Source organism: Platichthys flesus, chromosome 4 (genome assembly GCF_949316205.1).
Source record: "Platichthys flesus chromosome 4, fPlaFle2.1, whole genome shotgun sequence".
Lineage (NCBI taxonomy): Eukaryota > Metazoa > Chordata > Actinopteri > Pleuronectiformes > Pleuronectidae > Platichthys > Platichthys flesus.
In genome coordinates this window covers 27,301,407-27,315,061 of record NC_084948.1, presented here as the reverse complement: position 1 = coordinate 27,315,061, position 13,655 = coordinate 27,301,407, and the positions used below count along the sequence as shown (strand labels likewise).

At 41.9% G+C, this 13,655-nt stretch overlaps 3 protein-coding genes across 3 annotated transcripts; all 3 read left to right on the top strand.

The window, feature by feature from the left end:
* Positions 1–1,673: 1,673 nt before the first annotated feature.
* Positions 1,674–3,979, top strand: LOC133952338 (E3 ubiquitin-protein ligase TRIM39-like). Its single transcript, XM_062386746.1, has 2 exons — positions 1,674–1,996; positions 2,084–3,979. The coding sequence occupies exon 2, from the start codon at positions 2,101–2,103 to the stop codon at positions 3,478–3,480; it is 1,380 nt and encodes a 459-aa protein (XP_062242730.1). The 5' UTR covers positions 1,674–1,996; positions 2,084–2,100; the 3' UTR covers positions 3,481–3,979.
* A 1,835-nt stretch (positions 3,980–5,814) lies between these two features.
* kctd14 (potassium channel tetramerization domain containing 14) lies at positions 5,815–9,112 on the top strand. Its single transcript, XM_062386682.1, has 4 exons — positions 5,815–5,883; positions 6,798–7,022; positions 7,146–7,280; positions 7,974–9,112. The coding sequence occupies exons 1-4, from the start codon at positions 5,830–5,832 to the stop codon at positions 8,283–8,285; spliced, it is 726 nt and encodes a 241-aa protein (XP_062242666.1). The 5' UTR covers positions 5,815–5,829; the 3' UTR covers positions 8,286–9,112.
* Positions 9,113–11,297: 2,185 nt separating this feature from the next.
* On the top strand, positions 11,298–13,462 carry LOC133952298 (uncharacterized). Its single transcript, XM_062386681.1, has 3 exons — positions 11,298–11,481; positions 12,079–12,553; positions 12,779–13,462. Exons 1-3 carry the CDS (start codon positions 11,445–11,447, stop codon positions 13,119–13,121), a joined length of 855 nt encoding a protein of 284 aa, XP_062242665.1. The 5' UTR covers positions 11,298–11,444; the 3' UTR covers positions 13,122–13,462.
* The last annotated feature ends 193 nt before the right edge of the window (positions 13,463–13,655 follow it).

The following is a 13,655-nucleotide window of genomic DNA, read 5'->3' as shown; positions in this document are numbered from 1 at the left end:
CTGCTATTTCTTGTGACTGATTCCATCACCACTAGAGAAAGTTCAGTTACAGAAGATTCAATATTTTATATTCTAAAGGAGCTGAGCTATGAACATTTTCATCAGAAAGATTTATCAATCTGAGCTGGTTTCATCTTGATCAGACGCCTCATCACCTCCAGTGTGTTAGCTCCTTCTGTTCAAAGCACCTGATCATTGGACTGTTTCCACGGTGTTCACTTCCTGCTGCTGACTAATCCTCTGCTCACTTTAGATGTTATTTCATTCTAATTTACTCATTTGTATTTGTTTCTCTTAAAATCTCTCCTGGTTTGTGTGTCATTTTGTGTGTGTGTGTTAAAAGTCACCTCCCAGCTCTGAGCAGCAGGTTGTTTTCCTGTCCGTCTGCACTGATTCACTGATACAGATATAGAACCTATGAGACAGTCTCTGCTGTATTAATGTTGTTCAGTGAGTTCACGTCACCTCATATTCATTAATATCACATCTCTGTTTTCATATCTTGTTGTATAATGTTCTAAAGGATGAAAATCCTGATGGTCTTTTAGTTAATAAGTAATTATCTGTCTTTGTTATTTCAAACAAATATCAACTGCTCTCCTCTTTAAACCTGTGATTAATAATAAGATTGATTTTAAAGATAGTTTATGACACTTTCTTTGAACCAGTGTCTTGTGTTTCCTCTCTGTGAATCAGCCTCTGGCTCACAGGGACTGAGAGGAGGTGGCTCCACCCAACATGTTCACTCCTGAACTGCAAAGAGCTTCCGTGTGTTATAAACAACATGATTCCCTCATCACTGTGGAGCTGCTCGCTGCCCTCACTGCTCTCACGTCCATTTCTCTCTCTGTGCAGTCGAGGGCTGAGCTCCGCTTCATCATCGACAGTGAAACTTGGTTATTTGTTGCATTGAAGAGTTGATGTTTCTAAGAACTTGACCCTGAGAGGATCAGACATGAGTGTGAGACCATATCAGGAGACGAGGCTGTAACTTACTGCAGATTGTTGGTTTAATGAAGAGTTGACATCTTGTACAGTTTGTAAATCATCAGTTAAATGTGAGTTTCAAGAAGTAAAGTGAGACAGTGCAGCTGTCAGCATGGGAGCAAGTCAGTGACCATCAACGACCATTAAAGACAAACCAGACTGCTGTTGGGAAAAGGTCAGAGGTGAGTGTGTGTGTGTGTCTGTGTCTGTGTCTGTGTGTGTCTGTTTGTACGCACATTGAGATAAAACCAACAACATCAACGCAGCATTGGAAAACATTTCAGCACAAAATCTATAAACGTGTGCGGGTCCGAGGGAAGCTCACCTGGAGGCTGATGTGTTGGAACAGCATCAATCCACAAAATGTGACTTTCAACAAACCTGCTGAGATCCATGTTTGTAGATCCTGGTTCTCATCATCTCATCTCATGTGTTATTTTAAACATGGTTTCCCTGAAGCGTGACTTCCATCACCTGCAGCACTTCACATGAATATTCATCACAAGTCGAATTAGTAGAGAAAATATGTTCATAGGTTTGATGAATTTATTTTCATCAAACTTATGACTTTGCTTCTGTCTCTTTAATGAGACGTCAGCTCTCATTAAAGAGACCCCCCCCCCCCCCCCTGCACTTCCTGTTAATATTTAACTTTCACTTTCACTCTCTGGCAGAACGACCTCTGAATTTTGAACACTGATCAGATAACGATCACATTCAAGCAGCTATTTCACAACCAAGTCTCTTGTCTGTGTGAACTTGTTGCTGCCAAATGACTTTTGACCAGTTATCAAATCCAAGGCTTGAATTACTTTTAACAATCGTGTCCTGACACACCAGAGAAACCAGGAAGCATCTGTTCCTCCCTGAAGAGACGCAGGCTGAAAACCAGACGATCACATTCACCTTCCAAACCAAACTGAACCAAACCAGACCAAACGTCCTGAGTGAGTCCAGCTACAGGAGAGAAGAGTCAAACTACAACCTGCCGACGCTCCACACACTGACCGTGAGTTTAACAAACACCTCGACTCAGAGGGGAAGTGAACCTCAGTGAAGTTCATGGAGCTGTGACTGACTGACTGTCTGTTTTCAGCTTCACCTGGAGACTCAATGGCTTCCAGATTAGAAGAGGATCTCTGCTGTCCCGTCTGCCATGATGTCTTCAGAGATCCTGTCATTCTGTCATGTAGCCACAGCTTCTGTAAAGACTGTGTGGAGAGCTGGTGGAAAGACAAAGAAGTAAAAGAGTGTCCACTTTGTAAGAGAAGACATTCAAAGGATTTACCACCTAACCTGGCGTTAAAGAACCTGTGTGAGACCTTCTTACTGGAGAGAGATCAGAGCTCTTCACCTGCTCTCTGCAGTCTGCACTCAGAGAAACTCAGACTCTTCTGTCTGGACCATCAGCAGCCAGTGTGTCTCGTCTGCAGAGATTCAGAGAAACACACCGACCACACAATCAGACCCATCGATGAAGCTGCACCACAACACAAGAAGCAGCTTCAGGAAACTCTGGAGCCCTTGAAGGAGAAGTTACAGAGTTTTGAACGTGTTAAAGTCGAGTTTGAACAAACAGCAGAACACATTAAGGTCCAGGCCGGACTCACAGAGACGCAGATCAAGGAGCAGTTTAAAAAGCTTCATCAGTTTCTGGAGGAGGAAGAGGAGGCCAGGATGGCTGCACTGAGGGAGGAAGAGGAGCAGAAGAGTCTGATGATGAAGGAGAAGATTGAGTCTCTGAGCAGAGACATAACGTCTCTTTCAGACACAATCAGAACCACAGAGGACGAGCTGAGAGCTGAAGACGTCTCGTTCCTGCTCAACTACAAGGCTGCAGTGGAACGAGTCCAGCAGCGCCCCCTGCTGGATGATCCACAGCTGGCCTCAGGAGCTCTGATAGACAAGGCCAAACATCTGGGCAACCTGAGCTTCAACATCTGGAACAAGATGAAGGACGTGGTCTCCTACAGTCCTGTGGTTCTGGACCCAAACTCTGCTCATCCAGAACTCGTACTGTCTGAAGATCTGACCAGTTTGAGAGGAGGAGAGAGACAGAAGCTTCCTGACAATCCAGAGAGGTTTGATTATTACCCCTCAGTCCTGGGATCTGAGGGTTTTAACTCAGGGACTCACAGCTGGGACGTCCTGGTTGGAGACAGTACTTACTGGTCACTGGGTGTAAGAGCAGAGTCTGTCCAGAGGAAGGGAAAAGATCTGTCTGGATACTTGAGAATATCGTTCTATGAAGGTAAATACTCAGCATGGTCACCATCAGGATCATCTGATCTCTCTGTGCAGAAGATCCAGAGGATCAGAGTGAAACTGGACTGGAACAGAGGAGAACTGTCGTTCTCTGATCCTGATACTAACAAACACATTCACACCTTCAGACACACTTTCACTCAGAAGATGTTTCCAATCTTTTACATTAGAGATCCATTGAAGCTGTTACCTGTGAAAGTCTCTGTGACTCTGGATCAGAGCCGTTAGAGATAAAGATTTTATTCATCATCTTTATTTCTTCAAGAGAAATCTGCTGAATTTAAAAGTTAAACTCGTTATTCTGAAGCTTTGTTTATTTCTCCTTTAACTTCTCACTCATTTTTATTTCTCCTGTCGACTTTTCCACGTGTGTTAAAAGTTTTGATTATTTTCTGATCTTTATCTGTGGTTTGTTTTTTACTTTCATGGAAAATGTTTTCTATCATTTAGATTTTGTGTGGATCCATGAAGTCGAGCAAACTGATGAAGATCCACATAAAAACACATTTATCAATAACAGCTGATCATTGTTCACATTCAACAAACTTTATTAAAACTCATACATGAGACATGATTCATGTTTAATCACATAAAGTCTGTTCACATATGAAATAATCCAACATATATGAACATTCGTCTGTTTGATGTGATGAAGCCAAAATGATTCTGTCTGTAAAAGTGTTTATTCAACAGCAGCCGAGTGATGTGATTTTAATAATGTGATCAAATAATAAAAACTATGAAACAGAAACAGAGTTTTGACCTTTTTTACGTTGAAATATAAATATGAAGCAAAATGATTGTGTCTGTAAAAGTGTTTTCATTCATACAGTAAAATGAATCTATACTTTATGTTATTCTCTGGGACGCTCGGACTCGCCTGCACCATGTGACTCTCACACAAGCAGCAGAAACCCATGTAGACCTGTCAGCTGGTTCCACCTTGGTCAGGGTCTGAAGCCCACCAGGACCCACTGTGCACAGAGACGACTGGTTTCACAGATCATCACATGTTCCTTCTACATTTCTCATCCCGTAGAATCTGTGAAAAACATCATGACAGTGATTAAACAGCAGTTTGAACGTGTGCGGGTCCGAGGGAAGCTCACCTGGAGGCTGATGTGTTGGAACAGCTTCAATCCACAACATGTGACTTTCAACAAACCTGCTGAGATCCATGTTTGTAGATCCTGGTTCTCATCATCTCATGTGAGGGTCGTCTTTACACCCGAGGTGGAGAGACTCCTTCTTTTCGAAGTGTCTTCAGGTCAGAGGTCGGCTGCAGCGTCGTTATCTCTCGTTATCTTAACATAGGTCTTTGCACAGTATTTGCAAATGTACACAGCCTTTCCTTCTACATTGGCTGTGGTGAAATGTCTCCACACATGAGATAGTGCACGTGGCATTGCTCTGTAGAATAAGATGAGAAAAAATCTTGTAAAAAACACTAAAGCAATGCCAGAGATATAAATAGTTAGCTAAACAATTGGAATCGTCTTTAAAAATATTTTACAATTGAAGGAGAAATGAATAGAATCAGCATGCTTATATATTTTCCCCAGTAATATAATCGAAACTTAGTCCTGCACACTACAGCAGGCCTCAATAGCTCTGCTGTAGTGTGAAGGATGCTGGGAATTATCTGTTTATGTGATGGAGAAATGCACAATGCAGAGTTGAAATCCAACGTGCAGCGTGTGCTGCATTCCATATAACTTTAAAATAGAGTTTTGACTGATGTTTTTATTGCTCAGCGTCTAATTTGCGTATTTCTTTTTTTTTTTTTTTATTCCCCAAATTCCTGAGCTTAACTTCCCTTGAAAAGTTTCTGCAAAGTTTCCAATTTACCGAAAATGTACCGCTTGTTTGCAACTCTATGCATGATCAATTATATTCACCAAGTCATCAGTGTTCATCTAAACATTTATCTAAAATATTTACATGTAATTTGTAAACAAACTTTCATACACAATCAAATCATGTTTACAAAACTGATTATATTTCATGTAATTTTTTAATTCGATAAGTTATAAATGATGCTCATTTGTTTGAAGCTGTTGATATATAAGAAACCTGACTTGTTGCCATGGATAGAGCTGAACCTCGACATTTAACCTTTTATTGTTTTTATTTCAGACCATTAATTCAGCCGAGCTAACCATTAAAGTAAACATGTGTAGAGTCATAATAGTCTCATGAATGTGATGTGTTTCTGTACATGAAGTCGCAATATGATGTCATGAACCACAAAGTCTGTGTTCAACAAAAAACATAACAAAACACAACATAGTGATAATAACTTCAGTCTCTTTTGTCCGTGGGGTCAAGAAGTAAAGCAAAGAAATTAGTTTTCAAAAAACAGTACCTAAAAAATCCAGCAGAGTTTGAAGTAAATTAATAATTATCAATTAACCCATATGGAATAATGGCCAAGAAAGTGGTCGAGACATTTTACAACCGAGTGACTCCTCTTGTCATCACTCAAGCATCAGGTCCGTGTTAGACCACGCCCCCTGGCTGCTACCTGTGGAGCGGTGTATAAAGTCCCAGCATGCATCTGGACGAGCTGTGGACAAGATGAGTCTTCCGGACCTGAAGTCACCTGGAAAACAGTCTGCACCTGCACACACAGTAAGAGCTGCACATCTGTCTCATCTGGAGGATCTTCACAGGGGGGGGGGGGGGGGGGGGGGTCCAGCTGTGGGGCTCTGATCACGTGACGGATCCTGAAGGGTCCTGAACCAAACACCTTCTGTTCCTCTCTCTCTTCTCTTCTGTGACACAGCTCAGTTTGTTTAAGGCGGTTTTCAAACTGGGGAAACTCCTGAGACCAGTTTGTTTATCTTGTTCCTTTTCCTCCTTTAATTTAAACTTCCTGAAACTTTAATATAAATGTGAAGTTACATGAATATTAGTGACTGAGATTAAGGATCTTTGTAAATTCTGAATTTAAAGCCATTTTAGAAAACTGAGAAATGTCAGGAAATATGGGAACATCTGGTTTAGTCTGTATAGTCTATTATATATAATATATTCATATATATATTATGATTCATTAACTTTACCTAGAAAAGTACAATTGTACCTATTCAATAAATGTATTTGATTAAAGGAGTAGAATTTTGTTCAAATTTCAAAACTGAGGGACTGAACCAAGTGAATGAATTTTCCACCACTGCTTAAAAACCAGCAGCTTTTAATTCTGACGCCCTGATCAACACATGAAGAAACTGGGACCAGCTGCTGGAACTGGGAGTTTCTCTCTGACACAGCTCAGAGGCATGTGGTCTTATCAGCCTGAGCAAATCAACGTGTAGGCGACTGCAGCTGCCGCCCACCTTCTGTTTGTGTGTGTGTGTGTGTGTGTGTGTGTCTGTGTGTTTAACTGTACAGTATCAGCTGTGTTACAATAATAAACGTGATGGTTTAGATTAGACTGGGATCTGGAGCAGGAGCAGGATGTGGAGTCGTCCTGGTGTGTGTGTGATGTTCAGTGGAACTAAGAGAAGAAGAGTTCACAGTGAATGGTGGTCCCCCCCCCCCAGGCGTCCCCGGTGGTGCAGCTGAACGTGGGCGGTCACGTGTTCAGCACCTCTCTGCACACGCTGAGGAAACACCCCAGCTCCACACTGGCCGAGCTGTTCAGCGGACACGCCAAGCTACGCACGGACGCACAGGGGTGCTTCGTCATCGACCGGGACGGATCCCACTTCGGGGCCGTGCTGGAGTTCATGAGGTCAGAGCGGCTGCCCACCGAGCACGTCCTGGAGGTTCGAGTCCCGTCGTTTACTTACAAATCACCTGCGTTGGAGAATTCTTGAAGGAAATATGTTCTTGGAGTGTTCCACAGTGTGTGTGTTTGTGTGTGTGTGTGTGTGTGTGTGTGTGTGCAGGTTCACAGGGAGGCAGTGTACTACAACATCAAAGCACTCGTCAAACTGCTGGAGGAAACTCCTGTGATGTTCGGGGAGCAGGTGGGACGACAGCAGTTCCTCTCCAGAGTCCCTCACTACAGAGAAAACATCGAGGTGGGGGTCAACACCGAGTTCACCTCATTCTAACTCAGGACGCCATCAAGTCCCTTTGTTGTGTTGATGTAGTTTGAGGTCGATCAGGTGGTTTTCATCTTTGAGAGTTAATGTTTAATGCAAAAACAATCCAGGAAGTGTTTTTAACCTTCTTCCTCATTGTGAGACAGTTTCACCAATGATCCAGATCCAAATCTGGATCCAGTGAATTTAAATGTGGGCTCTTGCTTGTTGGGCCTTTACAGACGTGTGACGATCAGAAACTGGAACAAAGAGGCAGACAGATGTGGATGTTTGGGGAGATGCCGATATCAGGAGTAAAACAGGCTGATACTTGATATTTAACAGATGAATCATAAACTTTATTGTAAGTATTATACATAAAAAGAAAACCAGAATAAAACCTAATACATAGAACTCAAATTAAATAATGTAAACACATCAAATATAAATGCATGTCTTGTTTAATCTGAAAACTGAAGGTTTTCTTTTTGACAGACATAAAGACTGATCCTCGGTCTGTGACACGCTCATATCGGCTGAATCTTCGGCAAACTGATCCAAAAACAAAGAAACTCAAGCTCCTGTGATCGACCTCCTGACAAATGACCTCTTTAAATGAAGAGACTGCATAAAAACTTCTGAGATTATTAACAGTCCAAATGAAACGCAGTTATTTCCCTTCTCTTCCAGGTGCTGATACGAATCGCCCGAGCCGAGGCCATCGCCGCACGCCACTCCTCCATCTTGATCTGCGTGCTGAGGACCGAGGAGGACCTGGCTCTCTCTGAAGACGCCATCAACAGCTTGGAGGCGGCCAAGGAGTCGGTGGTGACCTTCGGGCCCTGGACCGCGACCCTCTCCGTTGAAGACTTGCTGGACTGTGTCAAGATGGACATTGAGAGTCAGGGCTACAAGGTGAGCATCAAGCCTCACCTGGTGGAGAAGAGCTTCCTGTCCAAGAGATACGACTACTTCCACAAACTGGTCTTCACCTGGTGGTGACGGGGCGGAGGCGGCTTCCTCCTCGTGAAGCTGTGGAGGAACCGACCTGCGCAAAGAAGAGATGAGAAGGAATAAGGATGCAGACAATAAATTAATATTCAATTAAATGCAAGAAAAATCATATTGTGTAGTTGATCTGTCAATCATCCAATATGTGAAGAACATGACACACTTTGACAGACAGGCCCTCATTTGCATAATGAAACAGGTAATACATGAAAAATTAAACCAAAGATAAATAAATGAATTCAAACACAGATTGACAACAAAAAGAACAGACTGTATTAATTCGTCTCTAAGAATATCAATGTAGGTGACATATTACAAATTAATTTTTCATTCTTCTATTAAGTGTCTGGAAAATAAACAGGCGGAAGTTCAATAAATAATATTTCTTAAAATCCCTGGTGCCAATTTTTTTTCACAATATTTTAGATTAATTATGTTTGTTCATTCGAAGTAAAAGAGATGTTTGTGTTCACTCACAGGTTTAAACAGCAGGGGGCAGTAGAGCATCTGTAAGTGATGATTTTTTTAGGTGCTTTGTTATTACAGGTATTTGCTTATGCAGAGATGGTTATGTTTTCACCCCTGTCCATCTGTTTGTGTGACAGCAGGATTTCACAAAAACTACTTAAGAGATATCCAATGCAAGTTGGCTGATGAAGAAAGAAATCAGTAACTTTTGGTGCTGATCTGGACAAAGTGAAGGGAAAGTTCCACTGAAGTCGACCTTGGTCTAAAATTACATTTTGGTGCTTGGAGATGTAACTTTAGTTTCATATTCTGTTTTACTGCTGCTTCAGTTTAATAAACAGTAAACCAGAGCAGTTATTGTTCAATCATTTATGTTTCTGCTGCATCAACATGACCATGTGGATGATAAACGTGATATTTAACTTTAAAATGTAAAACATATTTATTGTCCATCTTTGAAAAACAGTAGAAGACGTTTGTTAGACTTGATGGTAAATTCAGGCGGGGATTAACATCTCACTCTCAGAAATCCCCGACCCAGATTCTAAGACACCAGGACGCTTGAGAAGCTGCCAGCTGAAGGTGTGAGTCAGCAGAACGAGGCCCCCCCACCGAGCAGGACAGGGTTCATGACGGCCCCGGGTCCAACCACTTCCTGTGAGAGCAGCAACACCAACCAGCAGCGGTTAGAGAAACATGCTGAAGTGAATGTTCCAGCGATTACAAGATCAGGTCCTGACAACAAGAGCCACAGAGATAATAATAAATAATAACTTGACTTACAGAGCATCTTTCAAAACAACTGGTAAGAAGAGAAACAAGAAAATAAAAACCTCAAAAACCAGAAGCTGAATAATACAGTGTTGTTTCAAATCAATGATAGAATCTAAAATCAAAGCCAGCAGATAAAACAATACTCTAATTAATTATTACAAATTAAGTATGAACTTTTATACGAATACTGACAAATGGTTTATATTCACCAACTTCAGGAGGAAAACCGTCTAAAGCAGTTTTTTTCACATTTATTATATCATTCAATACTTTTATTGCAGAGGCAGATTCAATGTGCTAAACTGGGACATTAAAAATAACACAGACAATATCAATAGAAATCAATTCAAAATAAAGATGTTTTTCAATTTTTTGGGGAGAATTAAAGATGAAAAAGAGCAGAATAAAAGAGGGGAAGAGAATAAAAAGTAAAAGAAATCTGTATGAAAAATGTAAAATAAGTTAAAGGAGTAAAATAATGTAAATAAAACAGCACAAATACAATACATTGACACTATGACCGTAGATTTTGTAAAATAGTTTAGTTAAAAGCCCTTTAACTTTGAATGAAGTTATCAATCTTAATTTAAAAGTTCCAGTGCCCTGGATAGTTTGGATATTTTGACATTCATGGTCCCCACAGGATGAAATCCATGACTTTGAGGTTGAATATAAACTGATCAGCTCCTTCATCACCTGTGAGGTTGCATTTGAATAACTTTGTTGACCTTGTCCTCAAGAGCCAGCGTCAGGTCACATTGTTGTCCTGATATCTTTAACATATAATAATCAGGACTGTGAGCAAGTGGCTTGGATCTCAAAGTGCCACGGACTGTTTTCTACATGTTGGATCCTCTCATAGTTTTCACTTTAATTTAATTTCACAGAAACAGAAACAGTGTGAAAAATCAGGCCGAGTTCAGTTTCCTGCCTCTGTTCAGAGAAACGTCAGACGTGGAATCGTACGTACATTAGCTTCACCACAGTGTGAGTCCACATCACCCCCCCCCCCCCCAACAGGAAAGGTTGAACAATATAAATACATTTGAATTATTAAGGTCAGATCATAATATACATTATTTAAAGGCTCTTTAGATAAAAGGTGGAAAAAACTCCTCATTAACTGGAAGAAAGAACCAGATTCAATGTGGGAGAGATGGATACCTGAAGTGAGTTTAAGATAAGATAAATGAAGATAAGATAAGATAAGTTTAATGAAGTTAAGATAAGATAAGAGATGATCAGTGAAGACAAGATAAGTGAAGATAAGAGATGATAAATGAAGATAAGATAAGATAAGTTTAGTGAAGATAAGATAAGATAAGAGATGATAAGTGAAGTTAAGATAAGATAAGATAAGAGATGATCAGTGAAGATAAGATAAGATAAGTTAAGATAAGTGAAGATAAGATAAGATAAGAGATGATAAGTGAAGTTAAGATAAGATAAGATAAGATAAGAGATGATCAGTGAAGATAAGATAAGTGAAGATAAGATAAGATAAGATGACTCATCGTCCTTTCCCCCTCATCTCAGGATGATCTTCATCATCATTCCTCTCAGCACCGGTCTGATACCATCTTCATCATCATGTGGGTGGAAGCTCTGGAGTCAGTGAAACTAGAACTTATTGGTCAAACCACTGTGTCAAAGAACAACAAAGAGATTTCACACATAGAAAAGTAACAGCGGTGAATTAAAAATGAAATCATTGCTGATGGAAGGATATTTTTCATGAAACCGACCACAGATGAAACATGTCCTCTCTCTAAAGAGCCACACTCACTGAACGCTGTCTTCTAGCAGGACGTGAAGACATCTACAGAACCAGGTCAGTTCACTGTCACACAGGAAGTGAGACGGAGCAGACGCACAAAGACAAACAGAGTCGACGAGACAACAGCCACCATGAGAGTCCTGCTCATCACCAGCCTGCTCCTCACAGGTACGTGCTACAAGAACTTCAACTTCAACACAAAGAGCAAGACGATGCACAAACATCACAACCCGACTAGATAAAACAAATGAGTCTTAATCTGTTTTTTTAGAAATGTCACCGAGTTGATAGAACGTAGGTTGAATGTGATGAATAACACCAGGAGCTCGATGAAGAGCAAAGATCTGAGGATTTGGCAGCAGCTTGTTGGACCAGTTGTAAACGGTTCAATGAGGATTTGGAGAGAAGTGAAAAGTGAACTGACTCTAGTCACAACGTGTTTCTCGTTGATAAAATAACAATACATGGGTCAAATTTAATGGGCCTTCAGTTGTTTTTCTTCTATGAAATTCTGCAGAGCATGAATTTCTAGGATCACCTTTAGTTTTGAGTGTGTGGGACGAGCAGTGATCCCTGATCAGAGGAGCTCAGTCAGTGAAGGGAGCTGGAACCAGTGTGAGGAGGATCAGCAGCGTGTGATGTGAGAACAGCTTCAGAACCAGGACCACAGCTCAGTAGCAGCGTTCTCGTTCATCTGGAGCCGGTGGAGAAGATGTTCTGAGGCAGGTGAACAGGGACCTGCTGACAGATGTGTTGTGTTTCCAGGTGTGTGGTGCAGCAGAAACACAGTGTTTGTGTACAGCCGAGTTGGAGGCGACGCCCTCCTGCCTTGTTCCGGCCTGGTTTCCTCAGACTGCTCCCTCGTCTCCTGGACCTTCTACAAGGGCGCTGACGTGCGTTACACCCATGAGGTCACAGAGGGCCGAGTGAGGGCGGAGTCAGACAAGAGCGAGCGCATGTCCATCACAGCCGACTGCTCTCTGCGCTTCCGTGACCTCAGGGTCGATGACGTCGGCTCCTACATCTGCTTCCAGGACGGAAACTCCATCAATAACGTTTACCTCTCTCTCGTGGCCATCACTGCCCTGTCCGGGATCCCAGACCTGCAGCCGGGAGGAGACCTGGTCCTGAGCTGCGTCCTGTTCTCTTACTACGACACCGGGAGCTGTCAGCCCTACTCCACCGAGTTCAGCCTCAGCTGGGTGACGGAGGCCGGGGCCGTGCTGCCCACAGAGAGCAGGTCCTCACCTTTCTCTCATCTGTCTGTTAACATGATCACTTTCACATGTGACCTGTGGTGTGGAGAGTTTGTGTTTGTGGTAATGAAAGAACGTGTCGACCAGCCCCTCTGGTGCAGAGCAGTGCTTTGAAAACACAACATGAGTTTGTTGTTGGTTCTTATGATGACATGTGTCAACACCAGATGAGTGTGAGCTGTGTTTCTCTGATTATCTCCTCTGTGCAGGTACGAGCTGATCAGCAGCACACGCTGCAACATCACCCTGGTCACAAAGCTCCGGAGGGAAGACAACCACAGGAAGTGGAGGTGTCAGGTGAACGCCACAGGAAACAGCAGGGCGGCGTTTCAGGATTTCACGTCCAGCTTCCTGTTCCAGAATCCGACCACAGACCAAGAGCCGACTCCCTCGTCGCTCACGGTTTGTCCAGAGCAGCTGCACATCAGCCACATCGTGCTCTGCGTGGCTCTGCCGCTCATGGTGATCACAGTGGGGTTCTTCACGTGGAGACGAGACCGCGACAGAACCAAAACATCTGCAGCTGAATTCCAGCTGCAGGAGATAGGCTGAAGCCGATCACTGAAGCACACGGTTCATTGAATCAGGATCTCACACAGAAACTGGACTAAACAGACGAGAGAAAGAGGCGGGGTGGGGAGCTCATCGGATTTACTTTGTTCAGTTTGAAAGTCTCACTTGTTTCTGTTGTTGTTCTTCTGGAGTTTATTGAAACGAGAAACATGTCTTGTAATTGTCATGTGATGCTGAGTGTGAAATAAGAGCAGCTGGTTGTTATTGTTTTTGGAAACAGCTGTTGAATTACTTGTGTGTTTGTACAATAAATGTAGATTTTAGGACAGATGAGTCATTTTATTGGAAATCAGTACAAATAAATCGAATTTAAAAGACTGGTTCATTTTTATGTATTTTTTAATGTGTATCATAACTTTAAACTCTTATTTATGATCAGAGAATAATAAACACTCGATTAACAGCAGAATATTTAACAAACGTGAGGTTGAGCACTTGTGTTTTAAACATTAAGTGATATATTGATTGAACTATTGTTATAGTGCCATGACACTGTTATAATAATTGATATCT